The sequence below is a fragment of the Andrena cerasifolii genome, chromosome 10 (genome assembly GCF_050908995.1).
Source record: "Andrena cerasifolii isolate SP2316 chromosome 10, iyAndCera1_principal, whole genome shotgun sequence".
Taxonomy (NCBI): domain Eukaryota; kingdom Metazoa; phylum Arthropoda; class Insecta; order Hymenoptera; family Andrenidae; genus Andrena; species Andrena cerasifolii.
In genome coordinates this window covers 3747503-3771135 of record NC_135127.1, presented here as the reverse complement: position 1 = coordinate 3771135, position 23633 = coordinate 3747503, and the positions used below count along the sequence as shown (strand labels likewise).

At 38.7% G+C, this 23633-nt stretch overlaps 5 protein-coding genes across 7 annotated transcripts; 3 read left to right on the top strand and 2 right to left on the bottom strand.

The window, feature by feature from the left end:
* The first annotated feature begins 519 nt into the window (after positions 1 to 519).
* LOC143374183 (carbonic anhydrase 2-like) lies at positions 520 to 3155 on the top strand. Its single transcript, XM_076822119.1, has 7 exons — positions 520 to 544; positions 648 to 782; positions 1236 to 1380; positions 1443 to 1548; positions 1629 to 1731; positions 2841 to 2977; positions 3048 to 3155. The coding sequence occupies exons 1-7, from the start codon at positions 520 to 522 to the stop codon at positions 3153 to 3155; spliced, it is 759 nt and encodes a 252-aa protein (XP_076678234.1).
* Positions 3156 to 3503: 348 nt separating this feature from the next.
* Positions 3504 to 5472, bottom strand: LOC143373875 (MYCBP-associated protein). The gene has a single exon (XM_076821495.1). The coding sequence runs from the start codon at positions 5435 to 5437 to the stop codon at positions 3533 to 3535; it is 1905 nt and encodes a 634-aa protein (XP_076677610.1). The 5' UTR covers positions 5438 to 5472; the 3' UTR covers positions 3504 to 3532.
* Positions 5473 to 5595: 123 nt separating this feature from the next.
* Positions 5596 to 6433, top strand: LOC143374182 (carbonic anhydrase 7). Its single transcript, XM_076822117.1, has 3 exons — positions 5596 to 5608; positions 5713 to 5898; positions 5968 to 6433. Exons 1-3 carry the CDS (start codon positions 5596 to 5598, stop codon positions 6144 to 6146), a joined length of 378 nt encoding a protein of 125 aa, XP_076678232.1. The 3' UTR covers positions 6147 to 6433.
* A 197-nt stretch (positions 6434 to 6630) lies between these two features.
* LOC143373876 (uncharacterized) lies at positions 6631 to 12916 on the bottom strand. Of its 2 annotated transcripts, none has more exons than XM_076821497.1 (6): positions 12545 to 12916; positions 12281 to 12481; positions 10027 to 10202; positions 9658 to 9935; positions 8686 to 8939; positions 6631 to 7892 (listed from the first exon to the last, which is right to left on the bottom strand). In XM_076821497.1, the coding sequence occupies exons 1-6, from the start codon at positions 12769 to 12771 to the stop codon at positions 7718 to 7720; spliced, it is 1311 nt and encodes a 436-aa protein (XP_076677612.1). In that variant the 5' UTR covers positions 12772 to 12916; the 3' UTR covers positions 6631 to 7717. The 2 variants fall into 2 exon arrangements, with proteins under 2 accessions (XP_076677612.1, XP_076677611.1); XM_076821496.1 differs by having other exon boundaries at positions 10027 to 10205; positions 12545 to 12913.
* Positions 12917 to 16639: 3723 nt separating this feature from the next.
* Positions 16640 to 22726, top strand: LOC143373621 (uncharacterized). 2 transcript variants are annotated; one of them, XM_076821018.1, is made up of 5 exons: positions 16640 to 17171; positions 17714 to 17872; positions 20848 to 20951; positions 22096 to 22113; positions 22183 to 22726. In XM_076821018.1, exons 1-5 carry the CDS (start codon positions 16727 to 16729, stop codon positions 22399 to 22401), a joined length of 945 nt encoding a protein of 314 aa, XP_076677133.1. In that variant the 5' UTR covers positions 16640 to 16726; the 3' UTR covers positions 22402 to 22726. The 2 variants fall into 2 exon arrangements, with proteins under 2 accessions (XP_076677133.1, XP_076677132.1); XM_076821017.1 differs by having other exon boundaries at positions 22096 to 22726.
* Positions 22727 to 23633: the final 907 nt, after the last annotated feature.

Sequence of the window (23633 nt, the reverse complement as noted above, 5' to 3'; positions counted from 1 at the left end):
TACATTTACTTTATATCGATGAAAAATGTTTTATAAAAGAAAACTAACATTAATATTTTATATTCAGTCTCAGCGTTTCTAACTTCAAGAAATTTTTCTGCTTTTTGCAATCACATGACTGTGAGAGGTGCTACACGTCGAAGAAGCTAACACGATTTCACAATAATTAATAAATAATAAAAAAGATCGACATATAAAATATTTCTGCAAGTTTAAACATCCCTCCTTATACCCCAATAGAGTTTAATCAAATATTAACAATAGTTTTTTAAAGCAAATTATAAATATCAGTTACTTTGGGGGGCTGTTACATGAAAATCCTCCCTTAAATCAATACAATGAATCGCATTCAACTATTCACATGCTTCTAAACTGTCACATTAAAACATAACTCTTAATCATTCAATAACCACCAACAGATCTTGATTATGCCGTCCACAAAAAAAATATAAATTTGCAAACATGTTTCGGATTATACGTTTCACATTTTGATAAATTTCCAGCGCATACCTTTCCAATATGGACGGATACACTGGTTTAATTGGTATGAGTAGAAATTAAATTTTGAATCCTTGATTAAGTTACGCCCCATAAATACATGTACGTTGCAAGTATGCAATATTCATCTTTTTATCATTCTGCCTAAGGCTTACCAACAACAGGACAATCTCCAATTAATTTAGACGATGACTTAGTACGACCGCGCAGATATCCCCCGCTTGTTCTAAATGGGCACTGGTTAAATGAAGGAGAAGCACGTATATATAATACTGGTGCCATCGGTAATTTACAGAATATTAAATTCCCCATTTATATATTAATTAGTACGTTGAAATTGTCACCTTATAAAAATGAGAAACTAATTGAAATTCTCATTCATAGTCCTAGCTATTGAGAAATTCGTGTACTCTTAAACCAAAGTCACAAATATTTCTTTAAAACTATAAATATCATTGAGGCAGCTTTAAATCTAATGAAAACACTGATTATCGTTCTCCTGATCCTAAAGTACAAATGATATTGAAATATTCGTTGCAAAGGAACAAGCAGTAGTAGAAGAAAAATTATCAAAACGTTGACTCTTAACAAATTAATGTTATATTAAAAATACTTCACAAGCCCTTTTCAATCCACTGTTTCAACATTCGATTTATAAGCAAAATCTGTTGTTCTACCATCAAGATTTTACTTCAAATATTGATAGTGTATTCCCTAATGTGTCTTTGAATGGTCAGTGAAAACATTTTTGGGTGGACACAGAATTCCGTCTACAGTCTCCGGTGGACCACTAGCACATGACGTGTATGAACTTATAGATGTGCATTTTCATTGGGGTGCAGATAATTGCAGGGGCGCCGAACATACGATCAATGGCACTTGGTAGGAAAATCTAAATTCTCTATATCCATTTTCGTCGTCCTCACAGTTCTTATGTTACCAAGGTACTCGATGGAAAGTCACGCGGTGCACTGGAATAAGAAATATTTGACTTTTGAAGAATGCCAGAGGCATAAGGACGGCATATGCATATTGGCGTATTTATTCTTAGTATGCAACCTCGATATTAATTTAATTTCCACTCGTGTTTTGTTAGTGAAGAATGTAAAATTTTCCTAACGTTGTGAAAGGTACAACCAGCTTGTTGTGAGTGTATTAATCCGCAATTAGAAAGGATAACAGAAAAGTTAAGGTACATATCTGACCCTGAGATGGAAACGCAGATACCACCCAGTAAGTGCTAGATCTATTTTTTATTCGAACGGTGCAAAATTCGAAATAAGAAAAATATTTATGTGGTATGTCACTTAAGGGCTTGGCACCTAGTCAGGAGACCGAAAAGATGCGAATGTTTGTGATTTTTTTTTGAAAAAGTGGAAGCATATATTTTCACAGAACTTTTTGCACTTAAAAGAGCAATGTTTGGAGAACATTTGGTAATTTTTTGTAGGAAAATATTTAAGTTTATAATAAAATTACGACCGACATTCAAAAAGCCTTTTTAAAAAGTTGTTGCTCTAACTAGGAAAGGTTCCCAGGTGTCCGCCTCCGATTGCTTTGAATTTTGGATATATTTTGGAGGACAGAAAAATAAGAAATACGTGCTTATTTATAGCGGCCCGTTCTCATATTTAGGGGGTGAAACTACTCCTCAAAGTTATAAGATTTTCAAGCGATTGTCTCCGATTGCTTTGGTTTTTGGATATGCTTTAGAGGACAGATAAATAAGATATACGTGTTTTTTTTATAGCAGTCTATTCTACCCCTCAGAGTTATATGGGTGGTTTCACCCCCTAAATAAGAAAACGGACCAGAATAAAAAGACACGTATTCCTTACTTTTTCGGTCATCTGAAACATATCCAAAATTCACAGCAATCGGAGACGAACACCTGAAAATCTTAGAACTTTGAGGGTTGGTTTCACCCCCCAAATATGAAAACGGGCCGCTATAAAAAAGACGTATATCTTATTTTTCAGTCCTCTAAAACATATCTAAAAACCAAAGCAATCGGAAGCGGACTCCTGGGAACCTCTCCTTGTAAGTGCAAAAAGTTCTGCAAAAATATATGCTTCCGCCTTTTCAAAAAAAATCACAAACATTCGCCTCTTTTCGGCCTCCTAACACAGACCCCTTAAGAGATTATAGGCGTTAGAAAATAAGTAGTATAGACTGAAAAGGCTTGTACAAGGTATAAAAACGATAACACCTTAATATACCAATTTCAGAAAATTAATGAAACGTTTATCAAAAAAATGTTTAGATTATATTAACAAGTACACAGATCTCCACGCGTCGTTTATGATACGAACAATGAAGCGTGGTTTTTGTAATTCTTTTAGATTCCCTATGCTGGATGCGTTGGGCAACTTATTGTTCCAGATACTACACTTATTCAGGGTCGTATAATACTGCTGACAATCCTGAGTGTGCCACGTGGATCGTATTTCCTGTAGTAATACCGATACGTGCCGAGGAAGTAAGCAGTTACAATGTTATTAAAACATGAGTCATAAGAGTAAAAAGGAACTGAAAATGAAAACCTGCAGATTAATGAGTTTCGAAAGCTGAGGGACAAGGATGGCCAACCCATAAAGGCGAATTGGAGAGACACGCAAATGTTGAAGTGTAGGCAAATATTTTTAGCAGTATCCTGAAGTGACACCATGCTAAGAGAATTATTAAGTAGCGTTATGTTCAACTATTCCATACGAAATATAAAAAGCTGCACAAATGGACCAGTAACTGATTACCACGTATTATTATTCATTATATTAAGCACAACATCGCGACCACATTAGTTCACTAATAGTTACATTACATTAGAAAATTTGAAGGTAAGAAACGAAGAATATCGCTATGGCTGAATTACTAATATACTAAGTACAGCAACGTAAGTAAATGTCATTAGCACAGTAGTACAAATAAGTTCGCAGCTGACTCCATTAATCAGCTACCTATACTTAAATGCAAATCTAAATTTTACTGCAAATATTGTAAGCTTAAGTAAAGTCATGTGAAATTTTTGGGAATTTTATTTATCACGTTCATTTAAATTGTTAAACGAATCTATCGACGCGAGTATTCGTTCCATTGTCTGCCCCAAAAGTTCGTGAATACGAATGAAGAATATTTCCTTGTACGGACGATCGTTCGTGATAAGACCAGCATTTCCAATAGTTCCCTGAATCTCAGCACTTCGCGCGTGAATGGTCGATCTCTCACCACGCTTGTTTCCTGAATTGCTACTCTTAACAGACACTTGCGACGCGTTTACCAATTCCGCAGTGTCATTCGTATCCGAAACTCTGTCACCAGCTTCTTTCAATTCTCTTACGAAGCAGGCATTTCTCGCGTGCTCACTTTCAGCCTCAAATCGATTTAGAAAAGAGCAGATCAATTGAAACACAACTTCATGCTTCGTATATTGACCAGCAGCATGCAAAGTGGGTTTCAGGCACTCTTTATAAAGTTTACTGAATAGCGATAGCATAGTACGTCTGTACTCCGGTTCCTTGATGTTCAATAAAATATCTCTCAGATGGCTCAGCGATAAGTTCCATCGCTGCTCCGTCTGGTTCGTCACGCTGCAATAAATCTTGTGGAGTTCTATCAAGGTGCTGGAATGATAAGAGCACAGTGGATTCTTCGCGGCAAATATTTCTGACTCCAGAAATAGACTACCGTAGAGAGGTTCTGGTGGTTCTTTGAAGCCAACATCATCCATTATCTCATCAATTATCTCCCGTACTGTGGCGTCTCGAATGCATCGATCCAAGTACCCATCAACTACCGCCACAGGATTAGACTTAACAATTTGTGCGGCCGAAGTCGCGGCGCAACCCCAAAATCGAAACACCAGCGACGAGGGACACAGTTTCGGATCAGTCAGTAGATTCCAGAATTCTCTGAAAACACCAGCGACTTGTGGTTTATACCAGACTTTCAATTTAACAATTTGTCCCGGTGGAATCACCCCCTTTGTCTTGTTAAAGAAGAAAGGACTCATTCGTCTTTTAGGCGGGACTACTTTATCGTTATTCCGTGAGGCTGGGTCTCTCCATTGAAAGATGATCACACGATTTCCTTTATTCTCGAATACAATCTCTTTCTCCGCTCTCCTATCGATTTCACTGGAAAAGGTCAAGTTCCATGTAATTGGGTCGGGCTTCGTTTGCTCCTCATCGAAAGCAGAGCTTTGCCAAACGATTTCTCGATCTTGAATCCTCAGAACGATTGCCTGGTCAGGGCAGATCTCGCCTTCGTGGCCCTCTTCAGTATCGGAGACTGTGATCGGTGGAATCCTCAGTGGCTTCTTCTTTAGTCGAGGAGCGTGACCTTCGATCACTAGCTCATTCGTGCTCGGTTCCATTGGCGCGAGCAGCTCTATTTCCCTGGACAGCTCGCTTCGTCGTTTCGTTAAATACTGACTACGTTTCCACAGTGGCTTCTTTGCTCTCAGACCCACCAGATCCTTCTCCTTTTCGAGCAGTTCTGGTAGATCGACGTACGTCAACTCTGGAGCTATGTTTAATTCCTTCTTGCTAGGTGTAAATGTAACGTCTGGGAAGCCAGAGTCAGCGTGTCGGGTCAGTACTTGGGGAGTCCTCCAGAATTCTGGCCCACCCCGAAACTTGTCCGGAATAACTGGCACTGGCACATTCGCGTGATCCATTAAAGTTCTGATTTCGACGAGTGGTCGAACTGCTTCGCAAGAATTCAGGACCTGGTCGATTTGAGGGCGACCAGTGGAAGACTGAATGTGCCCGTATTGCTTCTTTCGGTTTGCTAACCATTTCCTCCAGTTCACCAATCGCCTATCTTCGGCGAACTCCCTGTCTCTGCCCATGAGTCCGTCGCGCGTGGATACGATCGTTGTAAATTGCTTCACCCATTTCTTCGGCTCGTCCGACTTACCGATTTTTCGCATATAATCCATATTCAAACTTGGGGATGGGCTCGCAAAGCAGGTTGCGTGTATGTTGTGTATTAAGATGCATGAACTTCGTAGAGAGTTATAGAGATGGCTTCACGATGTACGGGATGTGAAGGGTTCAACTGACACGCCGTTTAATATTAAAGGTGCTTTATCGTAAGATGACCTCGACAGGTAGGTGAAACTTTAGAGTATTAAAATGTAAATGAATGAAGGCACTTGCATTGAGAAAATCGTGATGCATTCTAATTTCTTCCATTAATGATCAATTTCGTCAGCAACCTATGAGAGTAACACAGAGAATGCTAAGTTGATTCAAAACTTGGTTACGGTTGAAGGCAACTTGGAGTCCCCGATTGATTTGGATATTAGTTACATGAAAGTTATTGAATTAAACCCTCTGCAATGGATTAATATTGATGTGGCGCCTAGGAAATTGAAAATTACCAACACCGGATACACAAGTAATATTTATTGACAGTGAGACACTTTTCGGGAATGATTACCTATTGGTAAAATGAATCGTTTAATAGTCGTACTCAGTGCGAATTGGCAAGAAAGACGAGCCTATCTTTCTGGTGGACCGTTTGCGGGAGATTATGTTTTTTCTCAAATTCATTTTCATTGGGGAAGAAACGAGATGGTAGGTAGCGAACATTCCATCGACGGTGCAAGGTTTGTATATAATGATTTAATTTGTTTTTATTTGTAATATTACACGTGCGCATCATTTTTCCATTTCCTTTGAAACAATTGTGTATGGTCTCTATTATTTATTAATGGCAAATTAACGACGCCAGATGTGCTGCGATGTAATGAAAGTATTTTAAAAAGCAAAACACGTTCGAATAGAAACATTTAATTACATTGACGTTGATTTTTACAAATAGAAATTAAGTACCAATGCAGATTATTTAAAAACCTGATCATAAATATTATTTTACGTTCATGCTAGACATGAACGAACCACAGTCCCACGAAAATTCTGACAGAAAGCAATTTTCTCAGGATAGTGGTTTTAACTGTGAGGTGTTATTTAATGAAATTGTTTTTAAAGCATGCCAATGGAACTCCACGCAGTCCATTTTAAAAGTGAGTGCAAAACATTCGAAACAGCGCTTCGACGATCTGATGGCGTTACCATTTTAGTATATTTCTTTAAGGTAATGAATTTAAATGTACGTTTTAAGTAGAGATTAAAAATTGAATTGTTGCGTGGGTCTTAACAATTTTTATAATACACACGATCTAGAATTCATAAAAAAAATTATAATGCTCAGTTACAGAATGAACCAAACGAATTCATGGAGGAAATTGTAAAAAACCTGGATGTCGTTCGAACAGCGCAATCCTCTGCTCGAATATTACCAATGCAGTTAACGGGCCTCATGAAACCGTTTAATCAAGATTACTTCTTGTATTGGGGTTCGCTAGTAACAATAAATAATGTACACAGAATTCTTTGGGTAACTAGTAGAGTCCCAATAGGAATTTCCTCGGAGCAAGTAAATTTATGCAACTACCTATTTAATTACTTTCACAATTTTTCCAGGCGTTTGAAAAACATATGCTAGTCACAACACTACTTATGAATTTACAAACATTGCTATACGTCTCAATGCAATATCTTATTTCATATTAAACTCTCGCCCGACGGATACTGGATCCATTTGGTTTTCCATTACTTGTTTAAGAAAATAAAGATTTTAGATCATAACGAATTCAACATTTATTATTAAATCTAATTCCAGGATCTGAAATTATACTGCGGGTCAAAATGCACCCTGTATTCGCGCAAAAACTGATATTTTCATATCCCAATTATTGTTAATGTGATCATATCAAATATTAATACATAATCTGGTTCGTCAAGATTGCAGAACTTCGCACGTTAAACGATGAAAGAGGCATGCCTATACTCTCTAATGTACGACCGTTGCAAGAAAGACAGGGGAGGCACGTCTTCCACGTTGGCCCATCAGGATCGACGTACGCTTCGCTTCTACCGCTTCCACGAGTTTTCTTATCGGATCAAACAGAGACGACTGAGGAGACAGGTGGCACTGAGAATGACACCTTACCAGAGACTCGTTGACTTCGTTATACCAGTTGTTGTTAAAAAGTGGACAATACTGTGTAAACAGTGTAAAATTAGAACTTAGAACCAAATATTTAGTATCGATCGAGGACGTATAATAGTGTTGTAAGTAATCTGAACACTGTACTAGTTAGCAGCAGACGAATTACTAAGACTACTTTACAAATTAATAAACATTGAACAAATTATTTTCTGCGCCTTCGACGCCTCTTCACTCTCTCCTTTTTGAGATCGCAATCAGGATATAAGGATGCACAATCGGCTCCGCCCAGACCCAGAACAGAGGCCTTTACGGAATCTAGCATTGCGGACCACGGAGATCCTTTCGATACTCTTCCAGATGTCCAACTCATTCCCAAACTGAAAAAGAATTGGTGGTTATCGAATGTATGCTCTGATCGCGTCTTTCGATAAAACGAAATGGGTTCACAGTAAGTCCTCGTCGTTCCAGATTTTTGAAAAACACAACGACAAAAGAATCGTGATAAAAAATTTATGGATGAGGTGTATAGCCTAAGAAGAGGACACAAAGAGATGTTGAGACTTTCACATACTTGGTTTCACTTTACTTTTAATATATACACGTTTGTATTATTATTTCTGCTCTGCAGTGATCTACGCGCAAACCTAATCGCTCCCAGAATTTTTTAAGCCAAAATGAGTCTCGTTTGGCCAATCAGAAGGCCTTGAAAAATCCTTTACGAAAACAAGTTGCTTCCAAAAACCTTATCTTACTAAAAGCGCCATAGTAAAAATATCTTCGTTCAACCCTCGCCGTGTGCATCTCATTTAAATATAATCATTAAGCACACAAGATCAGTTTGGCGGGTCTCGACGTAAATCGCCGTGCAATAATTTCAAAGTCACTTTATACCATTTAGCAACAATTTCTGTTTATCTTAATTCATAGTATTATTAATCATTGCATCGTGGGTTTACTCGAAAGACGGTAAAACACAGTAAGTCGATATATACCAACAGTTTCTCATAAACTGAATTGAAAGTATTAATAATTAATGTATTTTACATGGCATAGATCTAGAATAAATGACTTAATTTAGGACAAAAATCCTTTATTTCTTATGTTCCATTTTTTAACTTATATCAGCGTGCTTCACCAGTATACCCAATAAATATTTTGAATACATTTTACCTCCAAACAGGTACCCAAATTTTCCGCGCATCCCCAGTTTGCGTCGAGTGCCGATTGTTCTCGCAGAGAATTCTGCGTAGGCAATTGCCAGAGTCCACATCAGCAACCAGAACAGCTTCTATAGACCTCAGAACGTGATAAGACAGTTCATTGAGTTCCTCGTTGCTGGCATATGACAAAGGTAAGCCAGCAACGTTCCTTCTAATACGTCTACCGGTAGCCATCATTGTAGCAGCTGTTGCGTTCATGTTGTTCTAATAAAATAGTGTCAGAAGTGAGGAAAGATGGATGTTAAGCATCGTCAATGTTTCTCCTCATATGGAGGGTTCAGAAGCCAATCAGTGTAAGTCCAACTTTCCCTGAAAATGAGTTACGTAGTTTAAAAACCTCTTTGTTGTTTATAAATCAATTAAGTTACTACTTTCATACGTAAGCAATAAATGGCGGTGCGAATATTGGCCACGGAATTACTAGGCAAAATTATTCAGAGGACAAACAGGGTAAATCTCAGTTTTAATACTAACGGACTTACATTGACTGGCTTCTGAACAGAAGGGTGCGAGAACCCGAGGTCAGGACGGGTCGGGAAAACATCGGGTCGGGTCGTACCGGGTTCCCGAACATTTCGGGATTCCCGAGAATGTCCGGGATTCTCGAGAGAGAGTGGGGACTCCCGAAAGTGTCGGGATTCCCGAAAATTCCAAGGACCCGTTTAATGAATACGACATCACGCATTCAACGCATCGTAAGAAAAAGTGTAGAGACTTTATTAATTTTCTGAAGTACACATCATCAGTCAGTCTTAATAATACGAATCCCGACACTTTCGGGAAACCCGAAATCCTCGGGAACCCGTCCCGAACCCGAAGAAAATTCTCGTCCCGACCCGACCCGACATTTTCGGGTTCTCGCACACCTCTACTTCTGAACCCTTCATATGTATATTTAATCGGTCTATTTCTTATACTGCACCGTAGCGTTCATTAGTAGCTGTATGATGAATAATCCAAAGGCTAGAAATGCCAAGGCTGTGAGCGCAATTTCGAAAAAGTCTCTTATTGAAAGTTCAGTTCCCTTTCCTTTGTAGTAGTAGGGTTTGTGATATTCCTCTTCCTGCTCGTGATAATAGTATGGTGCTGCGTAATAGTGTTCCTCGTGTACAGCGGGAAAAGCGTCCGTGTGATGTAAGAAATGGTCACCTCCATGGCCGTAATAGAAATTGTGTCCCGAGGAAGACGAAAGCATGTGATCTATTCAACGAATAAACTTGTTCGGAGATCATTTTATTATGATTCGTGAAATGAGTTTATTATTATTTAAACATTGAAACCTTCTTTTTACCATCGTCTTCGCTGTGTTCGTCGTAGAAACCCACTTTGCCAGAAGGCAACGGCGCCTGCATCGCGTAGCCTGTAACTTCTCCATCGAATTCTTCCATATTGTCGTCTCGAGATCCATGGGCTTTTTTCATTTTCTTGTGGGGAGCATAATGTTGGTATACATCGTCCAAAGTGGTCCTACTGAATAAATAAAAGCATCTCCAATTCAAATTTTGAATGATAACAGTGTAACTGAATGGGATGGAGGGAAAATAAGGAGTGTCACAAAACAGCTTTATTGAGAAAATCAAGTTTTAATACTTTAGTCTATCAATAAGGAAACAAGGTTCAATGAACTCAACTATATTCTTAATAACGTGAACGATTTATACTCTAATTAGGCATCAGAAAAGAACTGAGCAGAAAGCTAATTGCTTTACATTGTTTTAAGGGGTGACGCCCTGATAATGTACCGCTGTTTGGAACTTTTTTTGTCACAAAGAATGTGTTTACTAAATTGAAGTTTTTTATATTTATTAATATGTGTTTTGAGATTACAAAGAATTTTTTTCATATTTTTTTAATGCTTGCTTGCCCTTATTTTAATAAGGGGGTGTAATATATTAGAAATTGGTTATTAAATAAATGAGCCTTATATATTTTATATTTTGGTTTCATTTCACGACTAGGAAAGAATGTCTTTCTAACACGGTATACCGAACAGAAGTTATCACCGTTGTCGGATATTGAAAGAAAAAGACGCTCTACAAACGTATCATTATCTTTTACTATATTCAGGTTTCCCTGAATGTTGAATCACTTTTGCCTTTTAATAATTATAGTAATCCAGACGCCGAAAAAAACAGACGCCTCGACTGCGTGGTCGATTTTGAAGAAGCCATGTATCTGGAGCGGTGGTATCAGGGAGGTTTGTAATCAGTATGACTGTCTCTATGGCCCGAACTAGAATCACAAATTTCCGTTGTTTTTTTCTCATGTTCGGCATCGCAGAATGATTGAAAAATTTAGCTAATTTCGATAGTTCAACATTGGACGTCCGCCATTTTGTTAATTCCTCATCAATCTAATTAATCTTAGTCCCTGTCACAGAGACAGTCATACTGATTACAAATCTTTTTGGTTTGTTGCTTCAGACACACGATTCCTCCAAAATCGACCGCGCAGTCGAGGCGTCTTTCATTTTACAGCGCATATTGCACCCACTTAATTTAGCGCAAGCAAACCTTAAAAAAATGTGAAAAAAATAATTTTGTATTCTCAAAGCACGTATTAATAAATAGAAAAAAACTTCAATTCAGTAAACATATTATTTTTGTGACAAAAAGAAGTTCCAAACAGCGGTACTTTATCAGGGCGTCACAGTGGAAAGACCCCTCAATATCTTTCAAGTGAAACACTGCAAAAGACAGTAACAAAATATGCCATGACCTAGTGCAAGCTTACATTAATCAGAAATACGTAGTGCAAGTAGGAAGACTGAGGACTAGGGCAGAGCGATACTAAATAGGCGAAAATTTAAATTTGAATTTTCAGTTGCCCTGGGTGCGGGATAGTTATCTTTTGATTAACCAAACACAACTGTAAAAAAAAATGGAAAAATATTCATGTCTGCAGGTTCCTTTTTCTCTTAAAAATGTAAAAATTCACAATGTGAATCTTATTTTTAACACTAAAATAAAAATTCACAATGCGAATCTTATTTTTTACATTTTTAAGAGAAAAAGGAACCTGCGTCTGCATGAATATTTTTCCAAAATTTTTTACAGTTGTGTTTGGTTAATCAAAAGACAACTACCCCGCACCCAGGCCAACTGAAAATTCAAATTTAAATATCACTATTTAGTATCACTCCGCCCTACCGAGGACATTCCCTGCTTTTAACCAGTGCACCAAATCTTTAACGTTGTCTCATGCGGACATTTCTACTTTATAACCCTTTGTGATTCGATAGTTCTGTGGCCCCAGTTGCCACCAACGAAACACGTTATACATCACAGAATCACTAAAAAAATGGTCACTCCCTGTTTTTCCTCATACCCTTCAATTATACTATTCCCAGCAAATTTCAAGTAGAAAAGAATAATTCGGAAACCTACGGAAATAGTACGAAATAATTATATTCCTTCCGCTGCTTATCCGTTTTTAACTATGCAAATGTGAATCCTATTCACTCTTCTAAATACACTGGCATCCAGCAGTGTCGTTTCATAAAATATACCTTGGTGACGTTTTTCAATATAAAGTTGAATACTTACCGCTGTAGCCATTTTTTGTACTTCAAACTTCCCTCGTCGGCTAACATTTTATCATGAATAGTAACATTACCGTCGTCCATCAAGTCACGCAGATCATTCTTTTCTGGTACGCTGTGTCGCCGTTTAACTCTGGACGTGCTCATTAGCGTCACAATTTCCTCAGCCATGTAACCATGACACAAATATTCGTTCATCTTCTTCCTAATTTAATACATCGCGTAACAGAAGACTACCCAAACCTAGGCTGATTGATTCCAAGCTCACCTGTGATATTCCATTTCGTTTAACGCATTGTGGATAGACCCATCCGCGACATCGTTCTCAGATACATTTTTACTCGTCCGTTGATCGGCGAATAAGAACGATCCAGGTAAAAGATCCACCGAAAGTATGTCGTTCTCGTCGATGCAGAATTCATTGCCGTCGTCGAAGCACTGTTGCCCATAAATTGCACGAATGATTAACAAAAGCACCGCAGGTGCGGAAAGCATAATGATTTGAATTCGTTCGGAGAAACTCCTTCGGAAAGACACTCCGTGTAACTTCACGCGGCTAAAGCTTTGCTACAGCGAACGACGCCACGAAGGAGACTGGCAGAACGGAGACACGCTTCCGTAACAAGCCGTTCGACTACTAGAAATAATTGCTTTAACTGTGTACGCGCTTAAGCAGCGTTGACAAAGCTATGCGTTTAAAAAAAAAACGGCTAGCTTTCCGAGGAATATTATAATACTTAATAACATCGTGGAAGCTCGCAGATATTTATCAAGCAGCTGATACAAACAGCCCACATGCAAACACGGATTCCCTGATCACATATTTGGAGGCCTGACTAATCCTGTACCAGTTGGTGACGCTGCCAGGCGATTTACACGTAATCCGACACCTATGATTAAATACCTTTATTAAAAACCACTTACACTGCTCTTATGAATGTTTTAGAAGCGGAGGGTTTGTCGGGGTGGTTTGGATGGGTCGGCGAGATGAGGTAATGGGGGCTTTGTTCCCCTGGGAACTCGCTCACCTGTCTAATATCTCGCGAGAGTGGCTATATCTGTGCCCATACCAATATCGGCCAGTTATACATGGACCTTACTGAAAATTAATCGCTCAGTTTCCAAAGAATCCGCGCGATCTCCTTAATCTCCTCTCACTTCCACTCTAAACAGAAGAGAGCTCCTTTCCACCAGAAGCAGTAATTACCACCGTGTTAAATGTCGTGGTATTGGTATGCAAGCTTTCGCCAAAAAGATATCGGCGAGCTTCAGTAAGACAGACATACATATGTATCTCGCAGATGCTGTTTTTCACCGAGGGCGCAGCACCGATAAATTCTCCGTGTATGAAAGCGTTCTGCGGCAATTTGTGCACGCGTTAGTACACCCTCCTTTACGCAGGTGTTTGATTGATCGTTTCAATTATGTGGCGCAGCGTGCATCAAGCGCAAAAGTAAAGTCCACGCCGGGAGCAGGATCGTTCATTCGAGAATTTTACCAAGCATTGTGCCGATAAACGAGAAATATGTTTGCTGGATTTAGCAGCCCTGGTGCTTTCAACCACCTTTGTAGAATTTAAACGCTGCCTGTAAATACTTGGTCCGCTGCTCGATCGGTTCTAGCGACAAATTTTGCCGCGCGAATTTAGTGGGAAGGATTTACTGTCGCGTTTAAAAAAAATAAAAGTCCCCTTCTTTCAAATATTTTGAAAGCTGTTTTAAGGGTTCGTAATGGTTTCCTGGAAAAAGCGTGGATACTTGTCCGTGAAATTCCGTGTTCGCCGACCATGTCGTTACTTCCTCCTTTCACACCTAACGAAAAGGTGATGCACGGCATTTCGTTTCATGTACCCGGGGCCCAATATTTGTTCTCGTCACTTGCACGCTTGAATTTCTTCAGAACGTTCGTAAACGACGCGCAAAGAATTCGATATCGTTTACCAGAACGCAGTAGTACTTTCGTCAATTCTTACACGATCGTAACTTCAGATTACAAACTTTAAATTATTCCTTGGGAAAGTATTATGCGTTTGGAAGTACACCGCAAAATACGTAAAGTGGGTTAAATAAAAAATTTTGGTAAATTCAGTTTATCAACTTTTTTAGGTCTGTTAATGAACAAAGACGTAAAAGTTGAAATATCTTAAAACCAAATATAGATGGATGACTTATTTCTGGGCAAGTTTCATAATTACAAGCAGATTTGTTTAAACAATTATTTTTTCTGTTATAGCGGTGGGAAATATCAAACTTGTTTTTGATTTAATTACTTCAATGAGTAAGGTTTTTCAAGAAACTCGAGTAAAATAATTTGCGCTCCATATGCGAGCGTGATAGTGTCTCGATATCGAACGAGAGGATAATTAATGATAGCAGTCTCGGATAGAAAGCACTCACAATCGCCATTGATCCTTTTAGCAGTATGGTACTGAATGGATTTACGGTGTATAAGGATGAACATTGAGATTGGCCCAGCCTGTCCGGAAACTAATGCTTCCACCTACCCACGGAAATGCTCGGCATTTCAAACCCGTTAACAGAAATAGCCCGATATACCTCGGTAAAGTGTATCATTGAAATGAAATGCTGGAAATCCGAAGTTTTACACGTTTATCGAAAATCATCTATTCTAACGCTACCCCAGTTTTCGCCCTGTTACATCGAATTGTACAATCGAGTTAAATTAATTCAGATGTTTATGCTTCGAGTGGAGGTGTTTCTTCTTTTATAAGTACGTTCTGATACTCGAAACACTGACTATTTAGTTTGTTAACTAAAGACGTTTTTTTTTTACTATTAAAGGGACAATCAGTAATTATTTTCATGGACAGTTTATGCAATGATATGGTTAAAATAAGAATATTTCGACGAGATAGAAGTGATTTGAAAATGAGTTCAGTTTGCCAGCATGTGATCAGTGAAGGTTACTCAAGTTCATAAATGTCTGTTATTATTGGTTACTTCAAGTACGTAATACGTTTAAGTTTGATTTTTATATTTTTCTAAATTTTCCTAGCAATTTTTGTAGTAATACCTAGGCCGGCGCATGAGAACCACTGGCCGGAGTTTAGTAAATGCGTGAAGAAGTATTTTGCGGTACTTTTTCACGGCGTTCTCCGTATGGCAGAAGCGTTTATCCATTGCAGGAGTATATATGTGATAGAGAAGGAACCATTAGTTTGCTGACATAAAGCCCTGAAATAGAGGGGTCGAAGAAGGCGGACACTTTGGAAGAGCATGCGCTCCTAAGAACCAATCGCAGACTTGCGTTCTGATCCCTGATGAACTCTTTTTCGGTGAGGTCTGCTACTGCGCACATGACATTGTGCTTCCACACTCTTCCAACTATCTATAAAACATATAAAAATGGATAATTTGATAAAATGTAAATTATATCTGCTACCATTGCCATGATCCTATGCCAAAAGGAACACTGACAGGAACTTTACTCAATCTTCGAGGAAATTAAGACGTCGATGAAAGATAATACCATTGTAAAATTTTTATTAAATACCTGTCAAATAAATTGTGATGCTCACCGAGTCATTTCCATTGCCATTTTCATGTTTTCCAAGTACACACTTAGAGAAGCAATTAAGGATGATTTTGATAAGACCAGGTATAAATGATTGAAGCATATCTTCCTTTCCACCACTGAAACTAAATTTAAAATTTACGGAGCTTCCATATTATTAACTACATAAAGATGTCTTTAACACAGGCTTAATGCACTGTAATCGCAACAGCGCGAGGAATTTGAACAGTAGAAGAAAATGCTCCTCAGCTTCAGTTGTTAAAGCATTGTACATTACAAAACGAGGCATGCCTGGCAATGTTTAACACGAGAGGAGGCATTCTATCGATTTATCGTGCGTATGATAGTAAAGCAACGTTAAACCAGTGTGAATAAGCTTTTGACCCCTACTCCGATCAGGTAACAGGAACGAGTGGGGATCCTTGGCGCGAGATGTTCTTCCAGCATCATAGGATGACCTTCCCTCAGGAGCTGCTGGTGGGAGGATTGGGAGGTTCTTCTGGACCACAGACACGTGCCACCTGTCATACATTTGGAAGTACTTGCTTTCGGAAGGTTGAGAGGGAGATTGGTCTAAGATTAGACCTGAAATGCCACCAGAAATTGGCGAGACCTAAACCTGGGACAGATTTGAGCCTCGAAAACCATTTGCAAAAGCATTTTAACACTCGACGAGGAATATCAGAGAATCGCAGGTCTTGTAAATAGTGTTAAAAGATGGACGTATCAGTGCGTATAATTTTAAATGCCTTGGCCAGCAGGCTACTTCGATGAAACGAGGACTTCGCTGTGTAAATTAATTTTAGACAATGATCGTGAAGTGTAGATCCAGCCAAGTTTAACTCCATTATCTCGAGCTTGCATTAATTACGAGTTGGTGCGGTTTAAAGTTGAGAAGTCCCAGCGACAAAATCCAATGACGTTACCGACGATGGAGCTCTACCAAAATCATAATAAGGCGAGCGATAATGTCTACGATCTTCGACGGGCAGCTGTGCAACAGGATATTAACAACATTCGCCTGGTGAACGATGCTTATGGGCAAACTAGAGAGGGCCAAGAAAGATTCGTGAAGCTGTCGGGTGGCCACCAGGAGACGACGGAATATGCATCCGATTCCAGCAATGGCAGCTACAAGGAGACTCGTGAGAAGCAGACGGAGCGGAAAGATTCATCGCCGGCTGCTGTGTCTAGTGCTTTTACAATTGATAATATTCTTGGAAGACACGAGGAGAGAGACACAGATGTGTCTTCTAGTTTAAATAATTCCGAGGACAGGGATGAGGAGCAGGACGAGAGAGAAGAGAAGATGGAAGAAAGCCAGTTTATTAAACCGACAGCGATACCAGCTGCACATTCGGGTACGTAACATGTTGCGAAGAAATGTAAGCCACGTTTATTAACTAATTATACGCGATTACATTTGTGCTGATAGTCGGGGGTGTTCAGGTACGTATACACGACGAAACTTTTGTGCCTAGATCAAGTGCCTTTTGTGTCTAGCTAACAACTCCAGCGACGAGAGGTCAAATTCAGTGTTGCGGACTGCTCTGGGCAGTTTCCAATCTTCCGGAAATTTTTTGAGTGTCGCATACACTTGATCTAGACACAAAAGTGTCGTCGTGTATACGTACCTGTACGAATGTAAATTCTTTCAGAAGAATCTTTCACTCGAGTTCTGTTTCTTCTTCATTTCTCAATATAATCTTCTTACTTGCAATTTTATCTATATAGTTTTTTAGCGACAGAAACCCAGCACAGATTTAGGTTTACCATTTACAATTCCGTGCACTGAATTTCACAATTGTATCTTTGATTGTGTAATTTATTGGACTTTGTTAATGAAAACTCAGTTTCCTTGGCACAATATTTGAGGAAGACAATCAGTTTTATCATTTTACAGATATGAGTGCCGCATTATATGCACCAGCAGGATTATCATACTCCGAAGTAACGTTCGCAGATCCCTCTGGATATTCAGCGACATCTCTTGCTTCTGCATCTTTTTTATACAACAGTTGGTTCGCTCAAACGAAACCTGGCCAATTATTCGGCCTACAGGGTGAGTTTATTCATATTTAAAAAAAAAGTTCACACATTTAATCCCTCGTTCCGCTAACTACTTACAGGGGAAGATCACGAACCCGGAAATTATAAAAATTCTGAAACTCTAAGGGGGTATATTCGACCCCTGAAAATCCGGATATTTTCCGATTTTGTGTTATAACTCGTGAACTGCAAAATAATTTGTTTACCAAATGGTAGATCTAATTAAAAGAAGTAAATTTTGTCTTGAAACTTGTTTTCTATCTCTTACAGTTTGCGAGTTATAATACAAAATCGGAAAACAACCGAATTTTCACGGGTTAATTTCACCCCCTTCGAGTAAATTTGTGCAGCAAGCAAAAATTGTGTTGCAAACAGGAGGACATTCCCGACATATTCACAAAGGTTCAGAATTTTTTGAATTTCCGGGATCTTCCCTTGTTAGTTAATTTATTTCATTCATATAAAAACAACAAAACATGCTACTAAACTTCAGAATTCACATGCGGATTAAATTTGTACGGTACATTTCCTACTTAGCCGATCATGCTACACTTGCGAGAATACGAGCGATCTAAATTCACCCCCTCCGAGTAAAATTGTTTGCAGGATTTTCGAACATTTACCCGTAATTGCTACTGCTTTACGTTTTAGCACCTTACCGGAAATCCGTGTCAAAACTTTTCGCATCTCCCTTGAAATATGAGCATGTATGCTCGGGCATTTCACTTTGCCACGACAAAAGAGTCTAATTATCTGCTTGCAATAACTTACCGTCGTAATTCTATTTCCCCGAACAATGCTGGGAAAAAGCGAAATCGTCGTGTTCTTTCTTGGCTCCAGGAGAATATTGGACATTACTCGAGGCGTCTGCGGTAACAGCTTTTCGACACGCGAACGTCACATTAACAGTTGGGGTGTTGCAGCCCCCTTGATTTCGGTACATTACAGGCCAGGTGTAAAACATTTAGTTACTCCGGCGACAGGCATTCGTAATTTTATACAACGAACAATATAACTGCTTTTCGCGTTACTCGCACTTCGGGGTGCCTCCTTGAACGGCTCTTTTATTATTTGTACGTTAAATGGGATTAGGTTTAACAATAACAGACTTCTTGCTGACCCTTGCCTCTGGCACGCAAATTACATAAATTACACAGCATTATTATTTTTCTTATTATCATTTGCAAGCGCAGCAATGTCGTATTATCGTTGCCATTATTATTATGGACATACATTTGTGAGACCATGGAGCCTAAAATACGAATAATTTTCGTCAGAGATTTCAATCCGCCATCGTTGTTTCTCTTCGTTCGCTACTATCCGCCATGCTGTTAGGAGCCCATTTATCATCGGCGTTACTCTAACCACCTTCTGGAGATGTGCTAAATGTCACCGTACACTCGTAAATCTTGGCTCTGCCGGTTTTCATTCTTCATTGCTGTGTTCCCTTTTTGGCCAGTAGTCACTGGTTTTCTGGGAAATATCATCAATTTGCAGAACGAATTCGTCCTGGCTAAACTCGTCTAAATATGGGAGAACCGATCAATACGATTGCCCACAGAGGATTCCATTGATAGGCACAACTGCAGAAATATGAACAAAACCAGTCATCGGTTAGGAAAACTGCGAAAACTTAATCTGTTGTGATTATTTCATAAACTGCTGTGAGAAACTGTCTTTCAGTATTATTATACAGCTGAAGAGCATGGTGTTATTAAACTATGTTGTTAATAGTTGATGTAAAATTGGAAAGAAGATAGTTTTTACGCAAAAGTCGCTTCATTGTTAATTTAATAAACGTTCGCATATTTAAACAATAGAGGTACTTCAAACACTACACTCACAGAGTATTTCTGATAATAACACGAGAAACAAAATTGTATAACAGACAATATTAGGGAAGAGTATTTTATTTATATTTATTACAGTTGTCAACGTTCCCCAGAGATTTCTGGAAAAATGCAAAAGGCCTTACACAAACATGGCACATCTATTTGTTGCCCTAAAGAGTAAGGGTTGAGCAGCTAACTGAACGTTAAACAAGAAGGAAAGGGGACAAATTCTTCTTCCTTTGTGAAATTATAATGATTTTCAGAAAACTTTCTGCGACGAACTGCTCTCAGAATTGGGAAAGGAGCGTGTAACAAAATGGATAGAAATTTTACAATTTTCAAGTTGAAATTTTTATAAGTTTAGACAACTTCTATACTCTGCACAACTGTCACTAGAAAACGTAACTAAAGTGTTCATTCCGATTGCATTTATCATTAATGCTATACAATTCTTCCTGCATTTATTTATAAAATTTACCGAGTTTAGTCATTTACGATTAAGAACTGCAGAAATTCCATGCTATTCACTCGCGATTTTCGTGCGCAACTGGAGTAGGTAAAGCACCTATGCAAATGAAGAATGCGTTAAGATAAAGCAATTATTCGACGCGAATGCTACGTCGAATTTTTCATACGAAATATACCGCAGTGTCATGTTATCTTAATGCGGCTAACAACGGTATAATACCTCATATAACCCCTTGAACGGAAATGTGAGGAACTTCTTTGCACCATAATGATAATCGCAACCAAACGTTCTTCGGTATAAACTGTTTGCCCAGCTCTTTGCCACATTCTGCCTTCTATTGACTGTAAGATGTCACACGTTCCTCAAACAATCCCGCATGTTTTAGACACGCTTGGTAACTCTAGACGCGGCCCAATGAGTAGACCGAACCGAAGAAAGTGGTAATTGATTACAAGCTGACGAAGTTAGCCGAACAGTTAAGAAGAATGATTATAATGTTAAATTTTTATTATCACCGCCATAAATCTTCGGGAAGGTCTGTCGCGGTGAACTGTCACTTTCCGAGAGGTGCCATCCCATTAATACACAACTTCCCCGAATTTGTTCGGTTTCTCCTTGAATGTTTGATTTTCTCTCGAACGCGACACGTAATCGAATCCTGAGAAAAAAAATCAATTGTATGTGCAGCACCCAAACCAAGTGGAAGACGTTCCAGAAAGCCGGGGATCGATCGGAAACCGCGCCAAGCTTACAGCGCGAAACAGTTGGAAAGGCTTGAGGCAGAATTCAAGGTACGCGTCGGAATGCACAAATAGCGGAATTATTTAACGTTCACCACATAAATGGAATAATAGTAGTAAATAGGTTTATTTTTTGCCGTTCAAAATGGGGTTACATGTGTTATGCGTGTGTAAGTGTTCCTGGGACTGTTAACTAAAGATTGTGCTTTCGTTTTCATTTCTTCCTTCATTTTGTTCTTCTTTTCTTCTCCTTTTTCTTCCAGAACCATACACATCCACTCGGCTCCTTCTTCTTCTCCCTTTGGTATCCCTCTGATCGTTGAATTTTCTCTTTACAGCTCCTTACAGTCTTGCAGCATGTGATCCAGCGTCTCTCTAGCCCCATTGCGTAGTCTGCATACTGTCTCTTTTTCTTCTTTCCATTACTTGCTTCCCCGCTCTTCGTTCCCACATCTGAACCTTGCGATCATGCTTTGATCTCTGCCTCTGTAATTTCGGTCTAGTTAATTTGCTCTCTGGTTATCCCTAATTTCTGTATAATGTTTGTTATATCTGCCTCCTAGTATTCTGTCGTATTGCCATTCAACTCTGCCCTGTCTCTTTGCGCTAGCTCCTCATCAAATTCTCTTCCTCTCCTTCTTTCTCTTTCCATTTCTTGAATATCCATCATTTTTTGCCTATAGTATGCGTCTCTCGTTTCCTCCCATTTCGACTTCTTCTCTTCTTGCTTCGCGTCTATTTCCCTCCAGCATTCTTGTGCTATTTTATTTTTATTGCTCTTTACCCCGCTTCTATCCTTACTCTGTCCGTTTTTGTTTCCTCCCAAAATTAAATATGCTGGTGTATTGAAGTCCAAACCTAAAGTCCACCTTATGTATTTCTCCTGTATTTTCTCTACTATTTCTGCTTCCCTCCGACCCCAAATTTCTGACGCGTACAGCAAGATACTTTTCACTATGCTTCTGAATATTCTCATTCTTCTCTCAAAATTGTTCTTCAACATTCTTTGTCCTAATCTCCATATCTGCGCCATTGCTATTCTTGGTTTCTTGACGACTTCCCTTATATGCATTTCTCATCCCCCTCCCTCCCCCATAAAGGGAATAATAAATAATATTTGGAGCAATAAAGTAGCGAGCTGATAAAGTGTAAATATTCGTTACGAGCGCGGGTGACGTATGAATTTTAATTTCAGATCGACAAATATCTGAGCGTAAGCAAACGAATGGAACTGTCGAAGTCTCTGAATTTGACGGAGGTACAGATTAAAACGTGGTTCCAGAATCGGCGCACCAAGTGGAAGAAGCAACTTACCTCCAGGTTAAAGATTGCCCAAAGGCAAGGGCTCTTTCCACCCGCGTACTTTCCCCCGACGCAGTACTCTCTGCTGCCATACTACACTACACCCCTTGTGTTTGGCAATCCAGCGTCAGATGACGCCAACGTGAACGTGGCTACCATGTCGTCGCGGTCTGTGGTATCGTCTCCAGATACCGCCTGATCGCATATCGACTCGCGCTACTTGGCCGACCGTCAGTCGCGTCACGATAAAGTGCAATAAAAGCCCGACTTCTCATCCACTATAACTATTAAACAACGATTTTTGGTACGGAGCTATAATCGTGTATATTTAATTTACTATGATTTTCATTAGGCGAATAACATTGTAAAATATGGACTTAAGTTACCAGATTATGTAATAGAGATATCGTAACCAGATGGAAGTTGTATGTACAGAAATTGTGACGATAATAAACATAGATTTATGCAACTGAATTTTCTACTCTGAACAGGCAATGTTTCTTAGACATTTAGTGCCAGGAAATTTAACGTTTTTTATGTTTTACAGAAAACTCAATTAGAAAGAAGCATGATGAAGGAATGGTCACTTTAAAGTTGTAGATTAAAACGCGTTAGTCTCTTAATTAAGATTCCGTTACTTTTTTTTAAACTTTTATTAAAGTGACAGAAACAGTTGCACGTTTAGTTAAGTAAGTATACCTATCTATATATTATGATTCATAAATACATGCCAGTACTTCAGGGGGTAAAACTACACACTAATATAAGTAAAAACGTCCAATTGGTGTGTGTCCTATATACCTTAGTTTTCGAATTATGGAGATATTACGATCTCCTGGTATCAACCCATTACACTTTTACTTTTGGGGCCATTTAAAAATGCATTTAAAGCAAGTGAATAATGTGCACGATCTGCGAGGAAGGATACAAAATGGATTTACGAAATGGAAATGATATTTTGAACATTTTTTTTAATCATCCACAACTCGAAAACTAAGGTATATGGGACATATGTTCATGTTGCGTTTTTTAATTATATTAGTGTGTATATTTACCTCCTGTGGTATTAATATGCATTTATAAAATCACCCTGTATATTTACTTCTTTCTTTCGAGATGCTACTACAAAGTTGTCTACAAATGAACTGCAGTAAAAAGAGTACATTGCCAACGAAAATAAAGGGAAATATCTTGTAAATAATCTAGGATTTCTCCTGCGTACATAAGTTTAAACTCTACAAGGGAAGTTTCTGACAGTAAAGATTTTTTTTTAATTAAAACTTGGTTAAGTTTTACAGTAAAGAATATTAGACATACGCGATTTTTTTGTCGTTCTTGGAAACACCACTTTAAAGTTTACCAACTGAAATAGTCCTTCTGTAATTAAGACCATATTACTTCTTGAATTCAAAAATGTATTAAACAACTATT

Excerpts from the sequence above, each read along its gene's own strand:
- LOC143373876 (XM_076821496.1), bottom strand. The coding sequence starts at position 12,771 with ATGCTTTCCGCACCTGCGGTGCTTTTGTTAATCATTCGTGCAATTTAT. Across the intron at positions 9,936-10,026 it reads CGAACACAGCGAAGACGATG|ATCACATGCTTTCGTCTTCC; the intron begins GTAAAAAGAAGG and ends TTCGTTGAATAG. Across the intron at positions 7,893-8,685 it reads ATTTGGGTACCTGTTTGGAG|TTTGGGAATGAGTTGGACAT; the intron begins GTAAAATGTATT and ends ATTCTTTTTCAG.
- LOC143373875 (XM_076821495.1), bottom strand. The coding sequence starts at position 5,437 with ATGGATTATATGCGAAAAATCGGTAAGTCGGACGAGCCGAAGAAATGG.
- LOC143373621 (XM_076821017.1), top strand. The coding sequence starts at position 16,727 with ATGACGTTACCGACGATGGAGCTCTACCAAAATCATAATAAGGCGAGC. Across the intron at positions 17,172-17,713 it reads GATACCAGCTGCACATTCGG|ATATGAGTGCCGCATTATAT; the intron begins GTACGTAACATG and ends ATCATTTTACAG. Across the intron at positions 17,873-20,847 it reads CCAATTATTCGGCCTACAGG|CACCCAAACCAAGTGGAAGA; the intron begins GTGAGTTTATTC and ends TTGTATGTGCAG.
- LOC143374183 (XM_076822119.1), top strand. The coding sequence starts at position 520 with ATGGACGGATACACTGGTTTAATTG. Across the intron at positions 545-647 it reads CGGATACACTGGTTTAATTG|GCTTACCAACAACAGGACAA; the intron begins GTATGAGTAGAA and ends ATTCTGCCTAAG. Across the intron at positions 1,549-1,628 it reads TATTGGCGTATTTATTCTTA|GTACAACCAGCTTGTTGTGA; the intron begins GTATGCAACCTC and ends ACGTTGTGAAAG.
- LOC143374182 (XM_076822117.1), top strand. Across the intron at positions 5,899-5,967 it reads TACCAACACCGGATACACAA|TCGTACTCAGTGCGAATTGG; the intron begins GTAATATTTATT and ends ATCGTTTAATAG.